A 12,806-nucleotide genomic window follows, 5' to 3' on the forward strand; every position below is an offset into this window, starting at 1 on the left:
AAGGGTCCAGACCCGAAACGTCAGCTTTCCTGCTCCTCTGATGCTGCTTGGCCTGCTGTGTTCATCCAGCTCTACACCTTGTTATCTAACATTTGGGGTACCCAGGTGTGAATCCCTCCACAACACATGGTGGAATTAAGAATCTAATGATGACCATGAATCTGTTGTCGATTGTTGGAAAAACCCATCTGGTTCACTAATATCCTTTAGAGAAGGAAAGCTGTCATCCTTACCTGGACTGTCCTACATGTGACTCCAGACCCACAGCAATGTGGTTGACTCTGAACTGTTAGGGAATTAGGGACAGGCAATAAATGCTACCTAGCCAGAGACTCCCTCATCCCATAAAGGAAAAAAAAAACAAAGGGCTGAATGGTCTACTCCTGCTCCTATTTTCTATGTTTCTATATCTCACAAACCTAAACTCTACATCCTTTCTCACTGACACCAACCACTTATTTCACCCACACCCTCTTTACTGCATCCCATGCATCCCATCCGATTCATTCATTCATCCAGATAATCGCCCATTTCCTGACATTCAAACTAACCATGCAGCATCTAGTGTCACAAAGAAGGATCATGGCCTATCTTTCTCCAATACTACTTGTCTGTGATGGAGTGCCCTGAGGGATACTGTGTGTTTCTAGAAAGACAATGCGCAGAAGTATTGCGGAGTAGTGTTGAATCAGGGAATGCTCAAGTGAACTGGCATTCTGAGTATGGTTGCTGTTCTTTGAAAGATCTAGACTGTTGAATAATTTACATTGGAGAATTTACAAATCTGAAGAGGGTATCAGGAGTGGCACGGTGGCTCAGTGGTTAGCACTGCTGCCTCACAGCACCAGGGACCTGTGTTCGATTCTAGCCTCAGGCAACTCTCTGTCTGGAGTTTGCACATTTGCCCTGTGTCTGCATGGGTTTCCTTCCACAGTCCAAAGATGCACAGGTTAGGTGGATTAATTGTAGTAAAACAGAGTTACTGGCATAGGTTGGGGAATGGGTCTGGGTAGGATGTTCTTTGGAGGTCAGTGCAGACTCTATCTACACTGTAGGGCTATATGGTTTGATCCATCTGGTCTATTCTAGCTCTCCATGGAGCAACCTGTTTGATCACTGCAGCTTCACAGGTTTAATACCTTCCAAAATTGACTGTTTCCACTTCACTATCCTTAAGAAACAGGGTTTTCCTCAAATTCCCATTGCTGAAAAACTTAAAATGGCATCCCCTTGCCCATGCACTCTCAACAAATGAGAAGAGTATTTCCTTATCTATGTTTTCTAAACTAGTGATAATGTTGTACCCCTCCAGCAAGTCTCCTTCGCTCCACCGGGAACAACCACAAACTTTCCAACCTCGCCTTACAGCTAAAAACTCCATCCCTGGAAGCATTCTGGTAAATCACTTCTGCACCCTTTCAGAGATACCTTCGCAAAATGCAGTGACTAGAATTGGATACAATCCACTCAGAACCCAAATCGGAGATTTCTAAAGATTCAGCACAACTTCCATGCTGTTGCACTAGGTACATTTATCTGTGATGTCCAAAGTCCCATATTGAGAGAGTGGTTCACAAGCAAATGTTAGTCATTTTCAAAGATCAACGCACATTTCCCCTGAGGTGTCTCTGTTCCTGCACTCTCTTGTAGCACAGGTTGTATTGCCTCTCTTTCTGAGTTAATCGCCTCACATTACTTCTTATTCCCTTCCATCTGCCATCTGTCTGCCCATTTTGCTGGTCTATCTGCATCCTGTTCCAGACAATTAGGATCACCGTCAACGTTTGCCACTCGTTCATGCTAATTATTTTTGGCAATTTTTGAAATTCCAGCCCATATTCCAAGATTGACCACCTTCTCCAGGGCAATTCGCACCAGACAATAAATATTGGCTTTGCCAGCAATACCCACATCTCATGAACAGATCAACAAAAACCTTTTTTAAAAAAACCACATTTAAGAATGGTTCTCAATTTCCACAAACCTCAATTTTTCTAACCATCCTTTAATGCAATACCTTGTCAATTGTTTTTTTTTTAAATCTATACAGACAAAATTTATACATTTCCTTCCTATGTGACTTGATCAAAATATTAATTTGATTAAATCAAGAATGTGTTACCTTTTAAAAATCCTTGCTGGCATTCCTTCATTAAATCAAACTTCTCCAAGTGCCTGTTGTTTTTTCCCCTGATTATCGATTCGAAAAATTTGTCCACCTTTGATCTATAAACATACCAACATGGAGTAGAGTAGGCCATTCAGCCCCTCAAGCCTGCTCCATCATTCAATAAGATTATGAGCGATCCAACTATTGTGAAGACCATGTATTTTGATTTTATGTTTTCTTTTAATTGTGGACTGAAATTAAAAAAGAACTGTTTCAAACCAGGGATTGCAAAAATCTCCACATGTTTTGAAATAAGTTGATTCTCTTTGTGAGCATTGTGAGCTGAGGATTACAAAAGTGTTTGCAGATGAACTGGAGCTGTGTGTAGAAGTGATGCTTTGGTTGTCAAAAGTGATGGATTGGATTTGTGGACAAAGTGATTGATTGTCAATGACAAAGGTGTTCTGGATGCCCACACTATTCTGATTTGTTCTCAGGTACCTGAATAGCTTTACACCATCATCAGCTGAGGAGCTCACTCTATTCTCTAGAGAAAAAAAAACCACTACTTTAAGCCTGAAGAAAACTAGTTTGCCTTTCCTCCTGCAGTTGCTGCAAGCTTTAATCATTTAATCTGTCCTTTAATTAATAGTCAGAGATCTTTTATAAATGAAACAGTCACCCTGCAAACCTTGCAAATCCGTGGAAGCATCTAGAGAAAGATGACTGAGAAGCAGTGTCCTGGCCAGCATAAGTAGCACTAGAATCATCTCAGCAATTCTTATCAAGAGGAACTAGTGAACTGCTTTTCCAGTTTTTCTCTCTGTCCGTAACAGTACCTTTGTGTTTGTGTGATATCAATGCACAGGAGACCCTTGTGCAGAAGAAACGGACTTGGAGGAAGCTCCTGCATGAAGGGACACAACTCTTCAAGAACACCCATCGGCAAGTGGAAGTACAGAAAGGAATAAGAGAAAGGAATGTCAGCAATCAAGGCCAAGGACCAATTCCACCTCCTGGAAAAGGGTTGCCAAAGGTTATGGTTGGAGATGTGGCTCCAGGGTCAGGCTCATCAGCCACATAAGGACTCACAGAACCTATAACCAGTGACGCGGAATTTCCTGTGTGCACAATTATACTCATTTGCAAGTGATTGCTGGTCAGCAGCATACTGGCCATTTCGTCCAGCATTAATTAACGTCTGAAATTAATTAAAGATGGAAATGAGGAGAACGTTCTCTCTGAGGGTTGTGATTCTTTGCAGTGTTCTCACCGCCCCACGAGAGTAATGGAGGTGATGTCAGTGAATATTAAAAACTAACACACACACGCACGCATGCATACAAAATTAGACTCTTAGTCCCAGATCTTTTTGCTTATTAAATTCAATTCCAACAATTCCGCCCGAGTGGAGGGGCAGACATCCTGCATTCAGCACACTCCTGGAAGTGTGAAATGATTGTGGGGTTGCTCTGTGCTATCAGTCAGGATGTGTTCCCTTCAAGTTTTCGGGTAGCAATGTGCGAAGCCTCACCATCTATAAACATTCTGCTGGTATATGTGACCACCAGACCACCTTCCCATGCCAATGAAGATCCTTCTCTCAACCAATATCACTCAAATGTATGGTGTTGGCAGTTTCCTCATGATATTTTGTGCAACTGCCTACCTTTCACATAATAAAGTTACTGTCCTTCTATAGCAGTCCATTCACAATAAAGCTCTTTAGAACAACCAGAGGGCACAAGGACATCATCTTTGTACTCCATTCAGTTAAAGTTGAACAGTGAACATTCAGTCCTCCAACTTTGTCGGTGTCTCCTCACTAAAATCTTTCAGGTAACTGATGTTTTGTTCAGGCTTGCAGCTATTGTCTGGACATCTTTATGTAGTGTTGAACCATTGACAGAGTTATGAATGCTGGGTAAATGGCACATGTGAGATTTACAAGAGATCAAGTGGAAACCAATTTTACGATTCAGGATTATTTTTAAGAGGAGGTATCTTTAGACAGATGGCCATCTAAAACGTAACCGAGTGACATGTTACAAAAGTCTATTGGTGTGAGGCTGGAAAAGCACAGCAGGTCAGACAGCATCAGGGGAACACGAAAGCGGTCTGACCTGCCTCACAACTATTAGACACTGGCTTCCAGCATCTGCAGTCCTTATTGTCTCCAAGTCACATATTAAAAGAGTTTGAGTTGGGAGACGTAAAGCTTTTTGGGTGTCACATTCACACTTCGGTTTGTGGACATGATTAAAAATATCGATCTCAAGGTCTACATGCAATCTGTTGCTAATACCCTGGCACGTAGGACAGTTTCATGTTGCTTATGTATAACAGGAGAGTCAAAATATGGTGAGGGGCTCGCTTCCTCTCTCTCCTCCAATTTTATTTTTGTTATTCATTCACGCAATGCAGGAATCACTTATCGCCCATCCCTAGCTGCCCTCGAGAAGGTGATGATGAGCTGCCTTCTTGAATCACTACAGTCCATGTGCTGTAGATAGACCCATAATGCTATTGTGGGGGGGGCAGGGGGAGTTTTTCGCCTTTATTTCACCGTAGAGAACACACGACCCCAGCTACAGTCTCTAGTCGTCATGTTTAAATAAGTTCATTTCTGATCTGGCAACAGCTGAGGGAACTACCCTTTCCTACTCCAGAGAAGAAACAAAAACAAAAACAAAAAAACAAAAAAACAAAAACAAAAAAACAAACAACCGAGGAGCCTTCCCTAGCTTTTGTTTTGTAGGCCTTGTTCAAAAGTGTGTGGGGGTGGAGGGTAAGGCTAATTTTCAAGGAACCTTTGAACTTTCAGTGCCCGATCTAATGATTGTTTGTGGCACTATGTTCTGTCAATGCTTCGAGAATGTGCCTCATTTCACAAAGGGACACCTCTCCCGCTCAATAGCCAATGGACAAGCCAGTTGAGCTGTCAGCCTTGGCTCGGTTTGTGGCACTTTGACCTCAAAGTGAGAAGGCTATGGATTCATGGCCCATTTCAGGACTTTGCTGCGTAAGTGGCTCGGTGATCACCTCTCTCGATTGCATCGGCCATTTCTAAATGATATGGCATCCAAAAGCCACTGCTGAATGAGCAAAAGTTACCCACAATGTAATCTTGGCAAAATTGAAGCTGTTGTTTTAAGTCTTTGCACCAGAATCTGTCCCTTAGCTGCCGGTTCCCAATCTCTCCCTGGAAATTCCGCCATTGAATCCATCTGTTTGCTCTCCCAGTGGCACAGCTGACCCTGAGATGAGCTTCTGACCTCACATCCATGCCATCGCTATGACCATATCCTTCCATACCCATAACAAGACTCAACGTTGCCCCTGACTTAGGCCATCTGCCATTGAGACACTCACCTATTAGTTCTAGCCTTAACTATTCCAATGTCTTCTCCAATCCCACACCCACTCTCCCCCCATGAGATATCTGTCCTCATTGATATCTCTTGAACTTCTTTGATTTTAATTGGTCTGTCATTGATGACCATGCCTTTGGGTGCCTCAGCTCCAAACACTGGAACTCCCTCCCAACATCTTCAATCTCTCCTTACTACAAGCCGCAGTCCCCACCTGCTTCAAGAAGACCACCATCATCCCAGTACCTAAGAAAGCACATGCATTGTGCCTTAATGACTACCAACCAGTGGCTCTGGCCTCAATCATGAAGTGCTATGAGAGGCTGGTCACGCCCCACATCAAGTCCAGTCTCCCAACCTGCCTTGATTCCCTGCAGTTTGCCTACTGATGTAACAGCTCCACAGCAGACGCCATTTCCCTAGCCCTGCACTTATCCCTGGAACATCTGGACAACAAAGACACCTACGTCAGACTCTTGCTCATTGATTACAACTCCGCTTTCAACACCATTATCCCTTCCAGACTGATCTCAAAACTGTGTGACCTTGGTCACGGCTCCACCCTCTGCAACTGGATCCTCAGCTTTCTGACCCACTGGCCGCAATCAGTGAGGATAGGTAACTGCACCTCCTCCACAATAACACTCAACACTGGAGCCCCCCAAGGATGTGTCCTCAGCCCCCTAAGGTACTCCTTGTACACCCACAACTGTGTTGCCAAATTGCAAATGATCACCATCTACAAGTTCATTGATGACACCACCATAGCGGGACGGATACCTAACAACAAGTTGAAATACAGAAGGGAGATAGAGGGCTTGGTGACGTGGTGCATTGAGAACAATCTCTCTCTCAATGTCGGCAAAACTAAAGAACTGATCATTGACTTCAGAAAAAAAAAGAGGAGAACACGCCCCCATTTACATCAACGGAACTGAGTTTGAGAGGATGAACAGCATCAAGTTCCTCGGATTGACGATAACCGACAACCTGTCCTGGATTTCCTACATAAATGCAATGGTCAAGGCACAACAACGCCTCTTCTTCCTCAGACGGCTCAGGAAATTTGGCATGTCCATAAGGTCCCTCGCCAACTTCTACAGATGCACTATTGAAAGCAAACTGTCCGGATGCATAACAGCCTGGTACGGCAACTGCTCTGCCCAGGACCATAAGAAATTACAGAAGGTTGTGTGCACAGCCCAGGCCATCACAGAAGCCAACCTTCCATCCATGGACTCTATTTACACGGCTCGCTGCTGCAGAAAGGTGGCCAATATCATCAAAGACCCATCACACCCCGGCAATGACCTCCTACAACCTCTTCCGTCAGGCAGAAGATACAGAAGCCTGAACACACGCACCAGCAGGTTCAGGAACAGCTTCTTCCTGGCTGTTATTAGACTAATGAATGGACTTTCTAGCCTCAGATAATGCTTATCTCACTACTGTTGATCTGGCCTAGCAACGTAATCTGTATGCCTCTAAGTATTTTTTTTAACAACTTTTGATCTGTACATCCTTGCATACGATGATCTGCCTGTACTGCTTTTAAACAAAGCTTTTCACTCTACTCCGATACGTGACAATAAATCAATCACCTTCCCATATCTCTACTGCATTTCCTCTTTTAAGACACTTCTTAAAGCCTACGTCTTTCACCAAGTTTCTGATCACTTAACCTAATATCTGCTTGCACTGCTGGCTATCATATTTACATTGTTTCTGTAGATCACCTTGGCATGCTTCAATACATTAAAGTCACTATATAAACATAAATTGTTTTTTAAATGGTGAGGGAATGATACACTGGTAAGACGCCATTTCAGATGAGGCCTAGTGCCTCTGGTGAATGGTAAGCAAGCTACAAAACTATTTCAAATAAAAGCAGTGAATCACCAGCATTTATCCCTCAACTAATATTACAAAGGAAAGTAGTTTGTGGGAGCTTGCTGTGCGCTCAGCAGATGTTTATGCCTTTTAAACTTTGTGGCAGTGGCTGTGGTTCAAAAATATTTGATTGTCTGTAACGCACGTGATGACAGGGGATTTCCTCACTGCCACTGTCAAACTTTAGCCAATTTATATTAAGGATCAACACCTCTCAAACTTCTGAGTTCAGAGCCAAGCCTCCAAATGGTTATTCCAATGAGATGCCCCATCTGCTTGATCCTTCGTTTGCGCCAATGGCCTGCTGACCCTAAGTTGAATAGTTTCGTGTACTAAGTCAGCCTGTCACAGGGGATCACAGCAGTGAATTCTGGCAAGTTCTTTGATAAACAGAAAGAAATCTACTGTCTGCCAAGACATTGTTGAAAGCCCATGACCTTCAACCTGGCTTCTTTAAATTGGGTGAGATAGTCTCACAGGCTAACGTTTAGACTAACTGAAGTGTTGAAATTAATGACAGGAAAAGGAATATTCTTCTAAGATACCATAAACTGCCACATATATCTGACATTGGACATAATGGCCAGAAAGAAAACCATTGTCTTTTTTGACTCAGCACGTGCTACGTTTTAATGCCAATGGCTGACAAGAGGAATATGATGGTCGAAGAAGATGTCAGGCATGGGGGTCAACAGGTACCATTACCTTTGTAAGGTTGTGTGTTCAAGTCCCTTTCATGAATCTTGAGTTCATAATCCCAACTGAAACTTCACTCTGAGTGAGCACTGCACTGTTAGAAATTTCATTTGTTGGATGAGGCATCAAGCCAAAGACATGCCTACACTTTAAGATGAATCTTAAACATCCCGTGGCTCTATTTTGAAGAGCTCTGACCTCCTGAGCAATATCTGTCCCCCAACCATCATCAAAAAATCATCGTGTTGCTGTTCTTGGGACCTTAGTGCAAATTTGCAGCATTGTTTCTTATAATGAAGACTGAACTTCACAAATACTAACAAAAGCAGAAATTACTGGAAAAGCTCAGCAGGTCTGGCAGCACTTACGGAGAGAAATCTGAGTTAACGTTTCGGGCACTGGACTGTCCTGAAGAACTGTTCTGAAGAAGGGTCACTGGACCTGAAACGTTAACTCTGATTTCTCTCCACAGATGCTGCCAAACTTTTTTCACCAATTTCCGTTTCTGTTTCTGATTTCCAGCATCTGCAGTTCTTCTGTTTGTTTTTCAGGAGTACTAAATGTGTTGTAAGGTGCTTTTCAGTGCCTTGTAAAGTGATGTACTGTGCAGATGCAAGTTCTTTGTCCTTAAGGCTATGAATGGTTATGAAGATTGGTCCGAGAGTTAAATATTGACGTTCAAAATTTGCTCCTCTTCCAATGCACTGTCATTGATAAACATTGGTGGCAAACAGCTGCAATCGTAACGAGCTGAGATAATTACTGTTGCATTTTTAAGACAAATTCTTGGTTTCATGAAAATACATACAGTGGCAGTTAAGGTGGAGCGTATTGCTGGAAGTCACTGCTTGGTTTCAATTGTGGAGAATTTTTGGGATTTGACACAAATGATTAGCCTGACAGAGTCACTTCTATTGTTGACGATTCGTGTCTTTTTATTTGAGGGTGGGGAGGTCAAGAGATTCTGAAAAGTTCACACATTAAATGCATCACAATCTGTTAGCACAGCATGACAGAGCTAAAGCAACACTGCTACATAATGTCCTTGTGATAAAAGTCATTTCTGTACTCTCGCAGGAACAAGTTAAGTTGCAATAACAGACTGAAGGAGCTCCTGAAAAGTGAACTCATTGATTATTGGCCTGCCTGGTTTCAGACTGATACCTGGGATGAGCTTATGATGGAACTGCACATAATATTCATTAGGCCACAGCTGGAATACGGTGTATAGTTCTGGTCACTGCACAATAGGAAGGATATGATTGCACCGAAGAGGGTGCAGAGGAGATTCACCAGGATGTTACCTAGGATGGAGCGATTGAGCTATGAAGAAACGAGATATAATCTGGAATTGTTTTCCTTAGAGCAGAGGAAGCTAAAGACAATCTTGTTGATAACAAAGTGTGGAGCTGGAGGAACACAGCAGGCCAGGCAGGATCAGAGGAGCGGGAAAGTTGACATTTTGGGTTGGGACCCTTCTTCAGAAATGGGGGAGGGGGAAGGTCCCGAACCGAAATGTTGACTTTGCTGCTCCTCTGATGCTGCCTGGCCTGCTGTGTTCATCCAGCTCCACACTGTGTTATCCCTGACTCCAGCATCGGCAGTTCTTGCTATGTCTGACGATCTTGTTGAGGTGTGCACAGTTCTGAGGGCATAGACAGGGCAGAATAGAAAAACATTTTGTCTTAGTAGAAAAACCAATAAATAGGAGGTACAGTTTTAAGGAAAGCAGCAGGGGATTCAAGGAAAGATGTTTGCACCCTGAGGTGGTGAATATCTGGAACTCACTGCATCCACCTGATGGAGATTAGAAGGATGGGCGGGGGGGGGGGGGGGTCAGGTGTGGGGGGACTGATTGGAACATACAGAATACTGAGAGATCTGGATAGAGTGGACGTGGAGAAGATGTTTCCACTAGAAGAGACGAGAACCCAAGGGCACAGCCTCAGAGTGAAGGGACGACCCTTTAGAATTGAGATGAAGAGGAATTTCTTCCACCAGAGAGTGGTGAATCTGTGAAACACGTTGCCGCAGAAGGCTGTGGAGGCCGTGACGTTGAGTATATTTAAGACAGAGATATATAGGTTCTTGCTTAGTAAGGGGATCAAGGGTTACGGGGAAAAAGGCAGGAAAATGGAATTGAGAAACATAACAGCCACAATAGAAAGTGAAGTAGACACGATGGTGCAAATGGCTTAATTCTGCTTTTTTTTTTCATGGCCTTATGAAAGGGTGATAGATGCAAGAACCCACAATTAAGTATTTTGATGAAAATGTAATAGCATTCAAGGCTATGGGCTATGTCCCAGAAAATGGGGTTAAGTTTAATAGATGTTTGATCACCAGTATGGACACGATGGACTGAAGGGTCTTTATCCGTGCTGTAAAAACTCTGACTCTCTACAAGGAGGGAATTTTGATTTAGGAATTCATCAGTGTTTGGAATAACGAGCAGTGGGAGCTGAGTCACTGAATGTAGTCAAGGCTGAGTGAACCTGCTTTGTGATTATTAAGGGCCAGGGTTACCTGTAGGCAAGTGGAGTGAAGGACACATTGGATCAACCACAATCTTATTGAATAGTAGAGCAAACTCAAAGTGCCAAATAGCTTATGCCAAGAACATGAAAAGAATCTGTGGCTGTTGTCCTTAGAGCAAAGAAGATTAGAGATTTAACGAAGCTATTGGAGATAACAAGAGTTTCGACAGGGTAAATGAGGAGAAATGTTTTCAACTGGTGATGGAGGAGGAAGTTAATAACCAAAGGACGACTAGATAGTTCCTTCTGTCATAGCACTGTACACCACTACACAAGACAATATATTTATCAAGTGGGATAAAGACAAGTCCCCATTCAAAAATAATGGACTCATGAAGAGAAAGTTACAGCCAGTCCCTGGACTTGCCCGCAAAGAAACAAATCTACAGAATTTTAGCAACATTTTAATCAGACAAAATCTGTTACATTCTGGTACCACCCCGTGCTATTTATAGGGTCAACTGGGTGGAGTTGTGTAGGCGGCAGTGAAAAGACTAAAAATTATGAGTATAATCTTATTGAAGCCTTATCAATTTGAAAACGTCCTGGCAGCTGATCCAATTCAAACAAGCTGCTGAATGCTCGCACAATACAATGTGCAGCTAATCAACGCAGAGCTAGAACATAAAATTCTCTCAGACTTCCAAGCCACTTGCCAAAAGTTGTGATAAGTTGTACTGTTGCTGAACTGTGTAAAAACAACTGCGTCTCGCCCTCTCTCCCGGTCAGTTTTAGATGCTCAATGACCCTTCTTTGTCTGAATGCAAGTATTCCTCCATCGTCACTGCTTGGCTCAGAGGAGAATGAAAGAGTTGTCAGTGAGTCAGGTGTCTAGACTCCAGACACGATGCTTAAGCGTCTCTGCAATTTAATCAAGTGTTTCCTTTAAGAGGGCACCATCTGTGTGTTTGAGTGTGTGTGTGAGAGAGAGAGAGTGAGAGAGCATGTTGAGGCACTGTTACGCAGTGTCAAAACTCAGGGATTCCCTCTCAAACATAGTAGGAACTGCCAATGCTGGAGAATCTGAGATAACAAGGTGCAGAGCTGGATGAACACAGCAGGCCAAGCAGCATCAGAGGAGCAGGAAGGCTGACGTTTCGAAACGTCAGCTTTCCTTCTCCTCTGATGCTGCCTGACCTGCTGTGTTCCTCCAGCTCCACACTGTGTTATCTCAGGGATTCCCGTACGCGTGCTAGAGTTTAACCGGACAAAGCTACACCCATTAACAGCACGCTGTTACACTAAGAACCACCATTCTCAAAGATTCACCTGCACCATTTCCTGCATCTCTTTCTGAGTTGTTTCCTAAGTGCAAGCTGCAGATTGTCAAGACAAGAGTTTATGTCATGTTTAGAGACTACAATTCACAACTACCCAGTGACTGATCCTACAGCAGGTTGAACTGAGAGTGTGTTGCATTCTGATACTCTCTGTTGAATGGACTGCCTTATTTGACTGCACTGTTTGAGGGCACACTCTTTCATTGCTTCACCATTTATAATACTCACATCCAGAACATTGTTTTTCTTTTTCAACTGTATTACTTATTTTAAACCACATCCTGTTCTCTTTCTGTCTTTCGTTCGCGTCTCTAATCATCTGGCCAGGAAATCCAACTCAATACAACAACCATCATAAATCCGACTCCTGGAGTCTTTGCCGAGGCTACAATTGAAAACGTACACAAAAAGAACTCACCAACACCATATTTGGCATCCACGGTTCGAATCCAGGAAGGCATGCCTTGGATGTGGTTTAAGGGAAGCAAAACAAAAGTCTCAAAAAGTTTAAGACTGTCCGCTCCCAATACTCTGTTCAGTGCAAGAGCCAAGACGCAAACTTATCACATGCTTAAACCACGTCACACATCAATGAGACAGCGAGGAAGCGATTCCCAGCGCAGAACTGTTGTGTTAAAATGTGGAAAGTGCAAGGCTAGAATTCTATATGTTTCGATTCTCCAAATCATTCTGCAATTCACCCTAAATGTTCACTGGATGCTTCCTCTGGGTTTTTGTTTCCACTCACAGCCAGACACGGACATCTGGCAGATTAACCCTCGCATGCCTCCTCCCAGCTCAAACACTCCACATGCTCTGAAAATTGATTTCACCCAGCTCCACTGCTGTAAACCAAACATCAGGTCCATGACCAGCCCTTTCATCCTCCCAAGTTCGCTGTGAGATCAGACACCAATCCTGG

At 43.3% G+C, this 12,806-nt stretch overlaps 1 protein-coding gene across 1 annotated transcript in view; it reads right to left on the reverse strand.

The window, feature by feature from the left end:
- LOC109931733 (dedicator of cytokinesis protein 1-like) overlaps nucleotides 1-12,512 on the reverse strand; it is a 1,067,415-nt gene extending 1,054,903 nt beyond the window's left edge. The window contains exon 1 of the mRNA XM_048601800.1: nucleotides 12,303-12,512. Coding sequence (XP_048457757.1) covers nucleotides 12,303-12,345 — 43 coding nt within the window. The 5' untranslated portion in view covers nucleotides 12,346-12,512. The remainder of the gene's footprint in view (nucleotides 1-12,302) is intronic.
- Between the last annotated feature and the right edge of the window lie 294 nt (nucleotides 12,513-12,806).

This window comes from Rhincodon typus, chromosome 1, assembly GCF_021869965.1.
Source record: "Rhincodon typus isolate 14 chromosome 1, sRhiTyp1.1, whole genome shotgun sequence".
NCBI classification, from domain to species: Eukaryota; Metazoa; Chordata; class Chondrichthyes; order Orectolobiformes; family Rhincodontidae; genus Rhincodon; species Rhincodon typus.